Consider the following 14834-nt stretch of genomic DNA (forward strand, 5'->3'; position numbering starts at 1 on the left):
GTGGTTTCATCTGGTCCCAGCTCAGGCAGGTACTGCTAGCTTCTGGTAAGGCACGACCTAAATCCCTTCGGTTCCTGAGAAGATGGGGCCTCCCACGATTTCTCAAGGTTTGTACAACAGGGCTGACTTCACTCAGGCCTACTAGTTGGTGACCTGAGCCAAAGCACTGGTAATCCAGTCAGCGTGGGTGCACCCGTCGCAGGGGCACGACTCACCTCGACAGCCCTCTGTAAGAAGCCACCCCCTCCACACTAGGCTGTAGACAGCCCTATAACTTCCTTTTATTCTTACCTGGTGCATTCACAGCTGGTTCGTAGCTAAAAACACCACCAACAAAAAGCAAAGTAAGCGCCCCTTCCTTACCTACACAAGTGATGTTAACACCGGGTTTGGTAAGTGCAGGTGGATCTGTTCCTAAGAACTAGCCACTGCATTAAGCCTGTGTGCACAGAGTTATTTTAACACTAATTTAACGCTGTCCACGCACTTGTTAAATATTTGATCTCTGACTACAGCTGTGCCTAGTCTACTTATAAGCATCTCTTATATAAGCACAGAAAACTGTTTTGCTTAGTAAAGTAATTATTGAGAAGCATTCAACTGTTTAGTTAAATATACAGCAGATCTTTCCAGGGAAGGTAGTTCACATTTTTATATTCTAATAATCTACAATGGTATTTTATGCACCTTATGGCATATTTACCAAGTTTGTACCAGACAATAAATCTATCACCTGCACAGACATAGCTACTTAAACCAGTATTTTCTTTGAAAAACATTGAGAATGATGGAAAACATACTATGCCAGCAAGTAGTAACGGGCGAGGGGGGAATACATCTTAGCGCTCTTCTGGCTAATGCTGTTCCCCAAGAAGCTATCCTCCTCTGGTTCTTGTGTGATGAATACAGTGCTGCTGGGCTGTTGCCCTCGGCCCTGGTGCCAGCACAGAATGTGGCGTGCTGGGGCGGCACCAGCCCCGAGCTCCCTCAAGGAAGGCTGTTCAGACTCAGACAGCGAAAGGTGCCGTACTCACTTCTTTTGAATTCATTCCTTGGGATCCTTCAGTGCTTCATCAAGACTCGCTCCGGCTCCGCTCTGCAGTAGGGTTTTGTTTCTCCAGTGTCTGCACCTCAGCTGCACCTTCTTCCTCTTCAGCTTCCTACAGAAAAACCTGCATTCAGACGAAACTTGGCAAGCCACTTGTTGCAGCAGAAGAGTGAGCCTCCTACTGGAGACATAATAGATGTCCTCTTTACGAGGAAGAATTTCTTGACAAAAAGGTAGACGTGTAAGCAAGCCAAGTATGACTACAGTTTGCACGCTGTCAGAAAGTACTGCTGACAGCTTTGGCTCACAGCAGCCAGGGTTCAGGTGGCCAAAGTATTTACAACATTTGGGGTAAAGGAATAGTTTTGGACAATTTTTAAAGACCATTCTAACAGAAAAATATTCCTTTTATTCCCTCTTTAGTGGGTCCCCAACATGACTCCCAAGGCATAATCAAGACATTTGTTCTAAAGTTAGTAATCTAAAGGAGTACTTCTACGAAATTCACCAAAAATATTAAGAGTACCAATGCCATCAGGAAAGGAAGAAAAAACCCACAAGTTTTTTCCTAAAACAAAACTCAGAAATTGAACTTAGTTTTGAGCTTTAATACAGCACATCCACTGTTTTTTGCATCTGCAGAATACACAGATTTACAGTGAACATACTATATCTGCGCAGGAACTCAGCTTCAAATCACAAACCAATTGCCAACCAAAGGCAAAGGGGAAGCTGCTCTCATATCAGCTGTTCCATAATTACCTGTTGTGAGGACAAAGGTGCCTTCTTCACAAGCTTCAGGACAAGAGGAGAGGCCAGTAAGGGGGACAGCTTTCGTGGGAGTGTGCTACAGACCACCCAACCAGGGTAACAAAGTGGAAGGACACTCTCCCCTCTTCAAGCAACTCCAGGAAGTCTCTGTATCAGACTCAGGTTCTCATGGCTGACTTGAACCTCCCCGGTGTCTGCTGGAAGGGCGACGAGACACAAGCAGCCAAGATTTCCATGGGGTGTCAGCAACAGCTTCGCGACACAGCTATCGAATGGGCCAGCCAGGGGTGACGCACAGTAGCACCTGCCGCTCGCTAACAAAGGAGGAGCTCACCGGGGACGTGGTAGTCAACTCGGCCGTAGTGGTGATGAAGTCGTGGAGTTGAAGGTCCCGAGGGGAGTGATGAAACAGAGTAGCAGATCCTGGACTTTGCCTACTCAGGGAGCGACTACATGAGATCCTATGGAAGGCGGCTCTGATGGGTGAAGGGAAGCTCGGGAAGGCTGGCAGGTCTTTAATGAGAGCATCCTCCACGCACAAGAACGGGCCATCCTTGTAGTCGGGAAGACAAGCAGGCTTACTAGGAGATCGGTTTGGCTGCCCTGTGAACCCATGATGGAGCTCCAGCATAAAAGGGCAGCATATAGAAGGTGGAAACAGGGACAGGCTACAAAGGAGGAATTTAGAAACATTCCCCAGGTGTGCAGCGATGGTATGAGGAAAGCCAGAACTCAGCTGCAGCTGAGTCTTTTCAAGGATGTCGAGGGCAATCAGAATTTCTGCAGTTACACTGGGAAATGTAGGCCTGTTGCTGAGTGGGTCATACATCCCAACACCTCTGCTTCTTCTTACCAAAAAGGTCTCAGAGGCCTTTGAAATATGTAAGAGTGCAAGAGGAGAGCTGCCAGCTGTGGATGAGGATCAAGCTAGGGATTTCTCGAGAGAGATGGATTCCTACAAGTCCAGGAGACCTGACGGGCTACATCTGAGCGTACTGAGAGACCTGGCAGATGTCCCTGCAAGGTGCAGGTCCCTGGTGACTGGAAGAAAGCAAATGCCGCAGCCCTCTTCAAAGATGTCAAAAGAACAACCCAGGGAACTGCAGGTTCAGCCAGCTTCACCTCTGTCCCTGGGAAAAATCATGGGGTGAGTTATCTTCGAGTGTATTTCTGGGCATGTGAAAGAGAAGCAAGGCTTTGGAGACAGCATGAATTTATCAAGGGTAAATCACACCTGACCAACCCGACTGCCTTCTATGATAAAATGACTGGATTTTTGTCTGAGGGGACAGTAGCAGATGTCATATAACCCAAAATTTTCACACTGTCTCCTGCATTATTCTAGTATCCAAATGAGGACATTACAGCCTGGACAGGTGCACAGCTACATCACCAAAAACAGGTTCAATAATTGGGCTCAGACAGTAGAAGTGAGTGGGTCATACGCTACCTGCATGGCAGTGACCAGTGGAACACCGTAAGGGTCTGTCCCAGGATGCATCCAGTGTGACATCTCTGTGAGTGATCTGGAGCAGGGGAGGAGGTGACTTCCTGCAAAAATGTGTGTCTGGCACCGAGCTGGGGGAACAGCTGACGTGCTTGAGGGTAGGGCTGCCACTCAGCGGGAGGAAAGGGCTGACAGCAACCTTACGAATCTCAGCAAGGGCAAGTGCAAGTCTTGCTCAAGTGAAGGAAGAGCCTCTGGCAACCATGCAGGCCAGGCACTGACCAACTGGGAAAAGACCACTTTTCTGACCTCACAGCTGACCCTGTTTTATGCAGGGGAACGGACCAGATGCTTCCTGAGGTCCCTTTCAAACAACTGATCTGACCACTTAACAATGAGTGTTGCATGCAGATTTGGGGAGGGTCAACAAATCCATCTCCGAGTATTCATAGAATCACAGAATGGTAAGGGTTGGAAAGGACCTAAAGATCATCTGGTTCCAAGCCCCTGCCGTGAGCAGGGACATCTTCCACTAGACCAGGTTGCTCAGAGCTCCATCCAACCTGGCCTTGAACACTGCCAGGGAGGGGGCAGCCACAGCTTCTCTGGACAACCTGTGCCAGTGTTTCACCACCCTCACGGTGAAGAATTTTTTGCTAATACCTAACCTAAATCTGCCCTCTTTTAGTTTAGAGCCGTTCCCCCATCACTACACATCCCTATGCCACAGCTTCAGTCTAGTATAACTACAATTTCTGGTTTTGTAAAATTAAAAAATTAATTGCAAGAAGAAAAGGATGCTCAGAGCATCCCTGCTTCCACAGGAACAGGATTTTAGAGGCTGAAGCACGCCCATCTCTGCATCGGGGGCGATGCTGCACGCTTTACAGCGAGTCGTGCAGCCGCGAGTGCCAGTGACCGACCCAAGGCGAACGCTCCGGGCTGCGCTGCTCCTCGCAGGCCCCGAGCTGCCCCTTTCCGGGCCCAGCGCCTGCGCAGCCCGAGCCCACGCTGCGTCCCCCGGCATCCCCGGCCCTTCCTCGGGCGAGCAGAGCCGCAGTTCGTCGGCGCCGGGAAGCGGTCACCCAGCCAGCGGGCCCCGTCCGCCCGGCAGGGCCGCTGGAGCCGAGCCGCCACCGAGATCCCGCCGCACCACAACGTGGCGGCCTCCGCGAGGGCGGGCCTGGGGCGGCGGAAGCTCTTCCGGGCCGCCCGGCAGCGCCCGGCGGGGTTTGGTGGCCATGGCCGACGAGGAGGAGGATGTGCCGGTGAGTGGTAGCGGGCGGACGGGCGGGAGGGAGGCTCCGTGGGGCCGGCCGCGGCCCGGGCGCTGACGGCCGCCTCCCCTCCGGTCTGCCCCTGCAGTTCGAAGAAGACGCGGAGGACGCCGGCGGGGGCCTGGACGGCGGGCAGGGCCGGAGGAAGAGGCTGTTCTCCAAAGAGCGTGAGTCGAGCCGGGCCGCCGGGCTCGCTGCGGCCTGGCCGGCACGGCCCGGGCTCCGAGGCGGCAGCCGCGGCGCTCCCAGCTCGGCTTTCCCCCGCCGAGCCGCGGACCGCGGACCGCTGCCGGGTGGGACCCTCTGGGCCGGGCCGTGCGCGGTCGGTGTCGCCGTCGGGCCGCCCAGGGCTGGCGCTGCCCCGCAGCCGCCTGTGCCGTCCCGCCGGGCCCCGCTCACGCCGAGTGTCTCCTCCCGCAGTGAGGTGCATGATGTACGGCTTCGGGGACGACCAGAACCCCTACACGGAATCGGTGGACATTCTGGAGGACCTGGTAATAGAGTTTATCACAGAAATGGTGAGTCAGCTCCAGACAGCGGGGTCAAAACTTCCCAAGGCTTTGGTCTTCTGAAGGCTAACACCTCTGACTCGAACACTGCGCTGTCCCAGGCCCGAAATGCTGACACTCGTGGGAAAAAGCTAAACTTAGACTTTGCTTTTCCAAGATTAAGGCAAAATTCATGCCTCTTGCTCCATCTGGATTCAGAACAAAGTCCTTAAGTAGCAGTCAGATTGGTATTGGGGGTGGGGGGGAACACGCGGATGACTCTGGGGTTCACTTTGGTGGCACCACTGTGCGTGCAGCTGATAAAAGACAAGGGTCAGTTTTCCGAGTCTGCCGACTTTCTGTGTACTCCTCCTGTCTTTACACGGATGGGAACATAGCTCTGTGCTACAGCAGTAGTCAGAGCTTCTGGGGCCTGAAGCCATCCCTCTTCCAGACGTTTGGATACTGTTTGAAACTTTATTTTTTGAAAAAAAAGTTACTCCTACTGTTTGTGGATCCCCTTTCTTTTGAAAGGTTGGCCTTGCCTTCCCTCATCAAAATGCCCTAAACTGTCCTGTGCTACAGGTACTTCACGTTGCTTCCAAGTTCTGCCTGATGCTGTTCACCTTCAAGCACTCTGCAGGCCGGGTGTCCCACACGGAACCCAGCTCTAGTTCTGATGCCATTACTGTCATGTGTGTATAGTGGCATGTGCTGGGTGTAACCGACAGGCAGCTGGGGACAGCAGAGCGACAGCAAGTCCATGGCTTACTGGGAAGTTCTCTGGTGACTAGGATGGTGGTGCCCTGATCCTGCCATTGCTTGCCTTTTGATTATAAAATGACAGGAAATAAAGTGGAATTGAGAGTTTTAAAGAAGCTAAGGGGCACAGAAACCCTGATGACTTTCCTCTTTTCCTCTAACAGACACACAAGGCCATGTCCATTGGGCGGCAGGGCCGTGTACAGGTTGAGGACATTGTCTTTCTGATCCGCAAGGACCCCCGGAAGTTTGCCAGAGTTAAAGACCTCCTAACCATGAACGAAGAACTGAAACGAGCCAGAAAGGCCTTTGATGAAGCGAACTACGGATCTTGACTCTGTGTGCAGGCTACACTGGGGCATTACTTGGGCACCTGCTGCCCAGAAGGAAGGAACGTCATGGGTGTTGTTTGGAGGGGCCAGTCAGGCTGGAGGTGACTGCTGAGATGTCTGCCCTCACTCCCAGCTGCTTCTGAAATTATCCAAGCAGCTGAATGCTACCTGATTGTATGTGGCATACTTGGGTAATTTTATGCCATTTTATGAAGTGAGAAAAGATCTCTGTAATGATTCTTATAGTGGCGGGAAGTCTGTTTGAAGTAGGGTTGTGTTCAGTCGGATACCTAGAGGACTAATGATGGGCGATTCTCTGCAACTGTTTCGGTTATCGCTGGGTATTCCTATGACATGAAACCTAGAAAATGGATCTTGGTTAACTGGACAGTCTTCAACACCAAAGTTCTGCTCTTTGTTCTGTATGTGCTCTTTGAATAAACTTTTTAAGTTTGTGCCCACTCCTCATAACTAAACTTTCACTGATGGATTCACACAAGGTGCATAATACAGGGTTTTAGCACTTAACTGCCTAGGAAGGTTATTTTTTCGTCTGTCCCAATGGGCACAGCTCTTTGTTTTCTACCACTATTAAGCCTAGGAAACTGAAGTTAACCTATTTCAGCTTTACTTGCACTTACAGCCTTTCCTTACCCCTGCTCCTGGACAAGGCTAGGTAAAAGGATGAAGGCTATTCAGCTGCTTGGAACACCCTTCCATTAATATAGCTGCTTTACAAAACCATAATAAAATAGTTGCTACTTTCTTAACAATTCAGGGTTTAAGTACCAAGACACCATTAGGGTTCTGAGGGTTTTTACTAAAAAAAAAAAACCACAACAAAAATTGGAATGACTTGACCCCTTTCCTCCTTGCAAGTCCAGGGTCAGACACCCATTGCTGCAAAAATAGAATCAATATCCATGTTCTCAGCAGCTTCTTTCCACAGGGGTCCAGGGCTTCCTTCCAGCAGCAGCTGCTTAGGGGTCCCTGCTGTGCTTCGTTTGACACAGCCTGTATCAGCGTTGGACTGTCCTTCCCAACTCGGAGGCCCATCCTGGTAAGCTGGGAGGATGAGTGATGTGCTGCTCTCACAGACCGCAGACAGCTCAGAAGGTTTTTTCCAAACAGTCTTCAGAGTTCTCTTCAAGTGCATGGATGATGTGATCCTCCTTCGACAGAACCGTGCCATCAGGTATTGCTTTGGCCAGCGTGTGCTTTGTGACCCGTACAGGAGGTATTTACGGACAGATGTTTTGACACAGCACAGTTTTTTCTTCAAGCTTAAGGGGAGGAAGATGCACAAAACATAACTTTATCAGCTGCTAAAGTGTTATTTCATTTGGGGTTTGGAGAGATTTGGTTATTAGCCTTCTCTACCATTTTGCTTGTCATACTCAGGAAAGACAACAGGACCTTGTAGAATGGTAGCCACAATACAGCATTCTGAAAAGGCAACACTTCTTGCATCATATAATCGTTAACATTAAACATGCACATGATTTAAGTTGCATCTTCATCCTCCTGCTTAAGTATTTGTGCATTGGTTAGCCTTTTAAATCCTTTCACAAATGACTGACACCAAACAGAATGTTTATGTCAGAGAGTCCAGTAACCTGAACTAGTGACCCCAGTTGAGTTCAGAAAGAACGGGTTAGACCACTGCGTTTCTCTACAGAGGGCTGGAGCACCTCTCCTGCGAGGACAGGCTGAGGGAGCTGAGGCTGTTCAACCTGGAGAAGAGAAGGGTCCGGGGTGACCTTAGAGCAGCCTTCCAGTACCTGAACGGGGCCTACAGGAAGGATGGAGAGGGACTTTTCACAAGGGTGTGTAGTGATAGGACAAGGGGGGAATGGCTGTAAACTAAAAAAGGGCAGATTTAGCTTAGATATTAGGAAGAAATTCTTCACCGTGAGGGTGGTGAGGCACTGGAACAGGTTGCCCAGAGAAGCTGTGGCTGCCCCCTCCCTGGAGGTGTTCAAGGCCAGGTTGGCTGGGGCTCTGAGCAACCTGGTCTAGTGGAAGATGTCCCTGCTCACTGCAGGGGGGTTGGAACCAGATGATCTTTAAGGTCTCTTCCAACCCAAACCATTCTATGATTCTATGATTATATACTTTGCTACAGTGTAAAGTGTCAGATCCAGAAACCCCACACCCATGCAAAATTACCTGCATCCTTGAGCCTCCACGTGGTGCAGCCGGTTGCTTTTCAGCAACTTGTTACGCAGAAAATAAGCTTCTGATCTGAATTTGTTGCCTCTGCACCACAGAATAGCTTTTCTGAGTGCCTCTGAGAGCTCCCCAAATGACGCAGCTGTTTGGACCATCTGTACAAGAGATCCAGAATGCTGCAATTTTGCTATACGAGACGAAAGCGATGCCGACTTTGCTTTAAAAGGTGTTGATGCAGTGCTTATACCCTGAAACAAAGGGTAATAGAAATAGTCTTTTAAAATGACATGCCTGATCCTCTCTGCTGGACAGGAGCAGAGCACTGAGGTTTTTCAGAGAACATTCCTTATTTCCCAAGAAAAAAGTGGAAGAGCAGTCTTGTTTTGTAGAATACAAAAAGAAGAGACAGTTAGAATTTGCATGCCTGTCTACTACTGACTTGCTCTCTGGTCATTTCACGTGATGTACCAATAAATACTAAAATTCCTAAGCAGAAATTAGTAGTGATTTTCAGTGCAAAGCTTCCATGACAATTTGGGTTGTCAGACAAGCAAAAACAAGGCAGGGAAAGGGGACATTTTCAATCAGGGTTATCATGTTTTGAGTGTTAGGGACTTAAAAAAAAAGAAAGCATAAAACAGTACCATACAAACCTCTTGTGTTGGAGGTCTGGATGGTCTAAGTAAGCTCTTCACATCAAACTCCAGGTGCTTCCCTACGAAGAGAGAGGAGGGTTTGCATTATGAAGTAAAGCCAGTTTCAAGTTGTTGCACAGAGACACCGCAGTGCTTTGCCCTGCTGAGCTCTCAGACCTCCTGCCATCTCTGTAGGTTCACACCTGTACTCGGCATTTCCAGGCAAACTCAGGGGCACTACACTCATCTCACATGGCAGCTGGCAAGGGATGAAGAGGATGCAGAGTTTTACAGATGGCTGCAAAGGGGAACTTCATGGGTAAAAGCTTCACGCAAACACCTGGGCCATAGCCCTGACTGCAGGGGAAGACTTTGGCACAGCCCAGAACCAGCAAGCACAGGATACTTGCATCCTGTACTTACAACCTTATCTGCTCTTGTATGGACTGCAGACAGTGCTCTTAGTTTCGCTCACTATGCTTGGGCCCCACCTATGCAAAAGCAGGAAACTATGAATGACTGTTTACAGGACATGTATACTGCATTCATTACCTTCTCTCCACACTGTGTCATGTTTAAAAAAAAAACCAACAAAAAACCTCACAATACTGACATTATCCACAGCTCTGTGAAGCTTTTGAAGGGTTATGTGCAGCATTCTCCTCCTCTTCCAAGGACCGGAGAGGGGAGTTTGTACTAGAACCGCACTCTGGGGGTAGCAGAAGCGCTTGCGTGACTGTGTTAGACAGAAGTTGCAGTCGGTCTCAGATGTCAGAAACAAGTGGCACTGTGGCACAAGGCTTTACCTCTGCTGGCTCTGGTCACCAGAACTGGCTCGCCGATGTCCATGGCGATGCTACAGTTTTTCACAGCACTCGTGCAGGTCGCAAAATTTCTCTTTTTCCCAACCTGTGACACTGCCTCTGGCATTTCTGGGGAGAGCTTCTTCAGCCAGCTGGTAGGTTTTTTTGTTGTCAGCATTCTAGCCTTTTGCTTCTTCACCTCAGAGGAAACGTTAACTCCAAGGAAGTTACTGATATCAGAAGGGAAGGTAAACCCCTTGATATAAGGCATCTGTTGGGTCTCGGACACCAGACGAAGGGATGTCGACAAGATGCCATACAGGGATGTGAGGCTCTGCAATACACACCTGTACTGAATCCTGAAGAGAGAAGACAGAAAGGTACAGAGTCTCCTCTAGCAACACCTTGTGGTCACTGAACAACTACCTTCAGCTCAAGCAGAAGAGCTGATGGAAGATATTCCAAGCTGCCCTTTCCCGATTCCCCCTCAATACAAGCTTACCTTTTTACACTCCATCACCAGGCTTTCCTTAATAATCATCTGAGCTTTAAGGAACTGGTCAAGATCAGAGCATAGGAGTGACTTGACTCGTCAGTCCCTGATCAGGAGCCCCTCTGCTTTCCCTGAGCAGAACCTGGGACTCATCAGGTTCTCAGGTCACATCCAAATCATTTAAGATGAGGTGTTCCCTCAAAAAGCAACCTGTGCCAATTCAGGAGTGGCGCTAGCACTGACACCATACAGTCACCTGCTCTACACTTACTGGTCACCTGCTCTACACTTACTGGGCAGACAGATTTCTTGCGCCGAAGAACGCTTTACTGAGTTCTTCTCAAACTGCTGTTACTCCTTCAGCTACAGACAGCAGTTACTTTCTTCCACCAAGACACACCAGAACACCGATTTCCCCGGAACACTCAGCAGTATTATAGAACAACTTTATCCCAGCCTTTCCATTTCTGCATGAGGCAGGACTTGCTTTGCTTGCTGCAAAGAGTACCAGATGTTAGCGTTTGCGGCAGGCTGGCATTAACACAGAATCACAGAATAGTAGGGGTTGGAAGGGACCTCTGTGGGTCATCTAGTCCAACCCTCCTGCCGAAGCAGGGTCACCTACAGCAAGCTGCACAGGACCTTGTCCAGGCGGGTCTTGAATATCTCCAGAGAAGGAGACTCCACAACCTCCCCGGGCAGCCTGTTCCAGTGCTCCGTCACCCTCAGAGGGAAGAAGTTCTTCCTCATGTTCAGACGGAACTTCCTGTGCTTCAGTTTGTGCTCATTGCCCCTTGTCCTGTCACTGGGCACCACTGAAAAGAGCTTGGCCCCATCCTCCTGACACCCACCCTTGAGATATTTGTAGGCATTTATAAGGTCCCCTCGCAGCCTTCTCTTCTTCAGGCTGAACAAGCCCAGTTCCCTCAACCTCTCCTCGTAGGGGAGATGCTCCAGTCCCCTCATCATCCTCGTAGCCCTCCGCTGGACTCTCTCCAGTAGCTCTTCATCTTTCTTGAACTGGGGAGCCCAGAACTGGACACAGTACTCTAGATGAGGCCTCACTAGGGCAGTGTAGAGGGGAAGGAGAACCTCCCTCGTCCTGCTGGCCACACTCTTCTTGATGCACCCCAGGATCCCATTGGCTTTCTTGGCAGCCAGGGCACACTGCTGGCTCATGGTCAACCTGTCGTCCACCAGGACGCCCAGGTCCCTCTCCGCAGAGCTGCTCTCCAGCAGGTCCACCCCAAGCCTGTACTGGTGCATGAGGTTGTTCCTCCCCAGGTGCAGGACCCTGCATTTTGCTTTGTTGAACCTCATCAGGTTCCTCTCTGCCCAGCTTTCCAGCCTATCCAGGTCACGCTGAATGGCAGCACAGCCTTCTGGTGTATCTACCACACCTCCCAGTTTGGTGTCATCAGCAAACTTGCTGAGGGTACATTCTAACTCTTCATCCACTGTGATTTTGTTAGTGCTACATAAAGTTTGCTACGAACCAAGAACAAAGCCTTCCAGAACAGCATGTAAGAAGTCTCTCCCCACTGATGCAATGCTTCAGGTGCTAGAATCAAGTCCAAGAGGATGGAAGGACCCCCCTCTTCCTCCTCCCAACCAAATAAAGCTCACTCAGCAGCAAAGCCTAATTACAAGCCCTTCTCCCTGACAGGCATGTCAGACAACAAACACGACAGACTTTTGAATACACAAACCATAGCCGGCTCAACAACCCCGAAGCCACAGTGTTCAAAAGTATGAATTCTTCTGAGCAGAGATGTTTAACGGACAAGCTGAAGATTACACCAGTTAAGGACAAAAAACAAACAGCACTTAATGGGACTTGCTGAACACACCAACTAGGGGCAATTCACAAGGCAATATCCTGGATAATTTCGGAGATGAGTATCCAAACTTTGGGTTGCTCAAGGCCAGAACAGCAGCCAGCCAACAGCCTGAGGTTCCCACATAATAACTTGATAATATGTTTGGCTGTCAAATAAACTTCAAGTTGCACGTATGAATTGCACAGTTGAGTCCATCAGCAATACAGGGCGTACAGCAGACCTAGTTTTGGTCTCATGAGGTGCTGCTGGTGAACTGTAAGAATGTTTTCATGGTGAAAAAAGGATACAGAAAAGCTTTACAGCAACAGTCCAGTAGACGTAGTATGAGTTTGCAACCTCCCAACACCTTCACAGCCACTGTTTCCAGCATAGGCTGGCTGGGAACTAAGCACTCCGTGTGGGCTTGGGAAGTATTTTTCCTATGTTGATACAAGGATGAGGAGACAGTTATGACCTAGCATTGCCCCCCTTCAGCTCTGGAGACTGAGTTAATGGATAGCATAACGTATGGGATCACGACACTTACTTGGGAATCAGTCCTGCCAGAGTTTCAATGCAGCCCACCAAGTTCATTTTCCATAAGCGCTTCAAGCATTGTTCTACCTAGAAAAAAAAACAAAACTCCTTTGACTGGTATTCTGATAGATGGGAGTGCCTTGGTCTAAGAACTGTCACTACATTAAGTGACACCTCGCCCTTATCAGTTTAACAGCATAAACTGCAGGTTCGTGTGATGGAATGTTCGGGTACGTTTCCATATCTGCGCTATGACGAAAAAGATCCCTTTCTCACGCTACTGTGAATATGGAATTAAGGGCTTGAGCAGGTTGTTGTGGATTGGTGCTGCACAGTTTCCCCTGCTGCATACAGTGGCCTTTAGTATTGGCTTTCAAGAATGAAAATGCATAAACAAATGAGAAAAGTAAGAATTATTCCTGTTTTCTTTCAGAACAGTTACTTGAAGATACTGCTGACAATCCCTTTACTGGAAAGCTGGTAAGGAGTTCGCTTTTGATGTTAAAACAGAAAGTGCCTAACAGAGTAGCCTAGGATTCTTCCTCCCCCCTCCCATCATTACAATTAATTGAAAATTAAATCCCTTTATTACTCATGTATTCAAAGTTATTCAAAGTTATGTAGTTGTACGTACTTCAGGTCTCAGCACGAGTGCAAGAGACCGAGGACTGGTTCCACAGGGCTGCAAAGCGCCAGGAACCCACTGAACCGAACTGCGAGGAGGCTCAAAGGCGACAACAAGGCCCCTGCTCCAAAAGGCTTCCCGCACCACGCCCCAGCCATCGAGCGCTGCGCCAGAGGCCCCTCAGGGACCAGCGGCGCAGCGACCAGGTGCCGGGTAGCTGCCGCCCAGCCGCTGCTCACCTGCTGCAGGGCCAGGTAGGGCCGGTGCCGGAGCAGCCTGCTGTGGTACACGTAGAGCACGGCCCGCAGGACGCGTCCCTCGGCGGCCAAGCCGGTCCCCGACAGCCGCTTGCCGGCCGCGCCGCACTGCCGCCGCAACGCCCGCAGCCACCTCACTGCGGGCGGGAGGCGGGCACCGCCTCAGCGCCTGCCGCCCCGCGCGCCCCGCGGCCCCCCGCGCGCCCCCGCCAACCGCCTTCACACGCCTCCCGACCCGGCCCGCCCCGAGCCCAGCCCGGCCCGGCCCGCGCCGGGGACCTGCGGGGTGGCTGTCCGCCAGGGCCACCGTCGCGCTGCTCGCGGGCCACGGCACGTCCAGCCGGTTCCACGCGGCCTCGGGCGCCGCCATCTTCCCCGACGTGGGGGCGGCGCTGCGCAGGGCAGGAGGGAGGCCGAGCGCGGGCGGGACCATACTGCCGGGCCGGAGGGGGGAGGCTCGGGCCGGACCAAGTCGCCTCGGCGGGGGGGAGCGGTTGGGCCGCTCCGCGGGGCAGGGCCTGCCCCCGGTAGGTCCGGTGGCGGCGGGGGGGGCTGCCCGCGGGGCTGCCCGCCCTGGGGTGCCCTCACGCCTTCCCCGCACAGCATGGCTCGGGTGCTGCGGGGTGCCTGGCACCCCAGAGCCGCGGGAGCCCCGGGCCTCCCGCCTGGCAGGGCCGAGCGCGGGAGCAGGGCCCGGCCGCCCCCCTGCGCTGCGGGCGGGAGTGGGGACGCGGCCAAGCGCCGCGGGCAGGGCAGCGGCTGTGGGGCATGCCAGAGAACCCCCCACAGCCCCCGCCAGTCGTGAGCCCCCGCCGCAGGGTCGGGTGAGGCCGAGGCGCCCTGTGCTGGCCTTGCCATGCTGCCCTCCCGAAATGCCCGAAGTGAGAAGGGACAGAAACACAAATGATGAGCGTTGTTCGCACTTCTTGAACCTCGCCGTTCTTCGGTGTCTGCTTGGGGTGTCCGGGCTGTTGGGAGCCAGCACGGCAGCTGGTCACAGTTCTGACCTGGTCACAAGCCACGCAGCTGCCCTCTGCCAACACGCTCCCACACATGCCCCACATTACCCGCCCCCCACCCGGCCGAAGGGCCTTGCTGCGCTTACCCCCGGTGCCCACCCGGCCTGCCCGGTCGCTGCGTACACTGCGCCTAGCCCCAGCGGTTGGGGTTTCCTGTGGCAGGGCTAAAGGGTCAAGGCCAGGCAGGAGTGGGGCTTGGGATGGGTGCAGTTGCCCCGTGGAGCTGATTGCTGTAACATATTCGTGCTTCCAGAATAGTTTCCCATCAAACAGACTGAATTTTGTGGGCTTCTGTGAGTTCTTCTCCCCTAAGACATTATTTCCTGCCTCCTTCCTTCTCTGCCTGAA

At 51.7% G+C, this 14834-nt stretch overlaps 2 protein-coding genes across 3 annotated transcripts; one reads left to right on the forward strand and one right to left on the reverse strand.

Annotated features, from left to right (window-relative positions):
• Positions 1-4341: 4341 nt before the first annotated feature.
• TAF13 (TATA-box binding protein associated factor 13) lies at positions 4342-6589 on the forward strand. Its single transcript, XM_075436685.1, has 4 exons — positions 4342-4534; positions 4632-4710; positions 4964-5061; positions 5958-6589. Exons 1-4 carry the CDS (start codon positions 4508-4510, stop codon positions 6126-6128), a joined length of 375 nt encoding a protein of 124 aa, XP_075292800.1. The 5' UTR covers positions 4342-4507; the 3' UTR covers positions 6129-6589.
• A 336-nt stretch (positions 6590-6925) lies between these two features.
• RMP64 (ribonuclease MRP subunit p64) lies at positions 6926-13853 on the reverse strand. 2 transcript variants are annotated; one of them, XM_075436671.1, is made up of 9 exons: positions 13747-13853; positions 13450-13604; positions 12596-12672; positions 12357-12488; positions 11938-12015; positions 9739-10094; positions 8951-9012; positions 8295-8545; positions 6926-7408 (listed from the first exon to the last, which is right to left on the reverse strand). In XM_075436671.1, exons 1-9 carry the CDS (start codon positions 13835-13837, stop codon positions 7012-7014), a joined length of 1599 nt encoding a protein of 532 aa, XP_075292786.1. In that variant the 5' UTR covers positions 13838-13853; the 3' UTR covers positions 6926-7011. The 2 variants fall into 2 exon arrangements, with proteins under 2 accessions (XP_075292786.1, XP_075292778.1); XM_075436663.1 differs by lacking the exon at positions 13450-13604 and having other exon boundaries at positions 13747-13828.
• Between the last annotated feature and the right edge of the window lie 981 nt (positions 13854-14834).

Source organism: Opisthocomus hoazin, chromosome 1 (genome assembly GCF_030867145.1).
Source record: "Opisthocomus hoazin isolate bOpiHoa1 chromosome 1, bOpiHoa1.hap1, whole genome shotgun sequence".
Classification (NCBI taxonomy): domain Eukaryota; kingdom Metazoa; phylum Chordata; class Aves; order Opisthocomiformes; family Opisthocomidae; genus Opisthocomus; species Opisthocomus hoazin.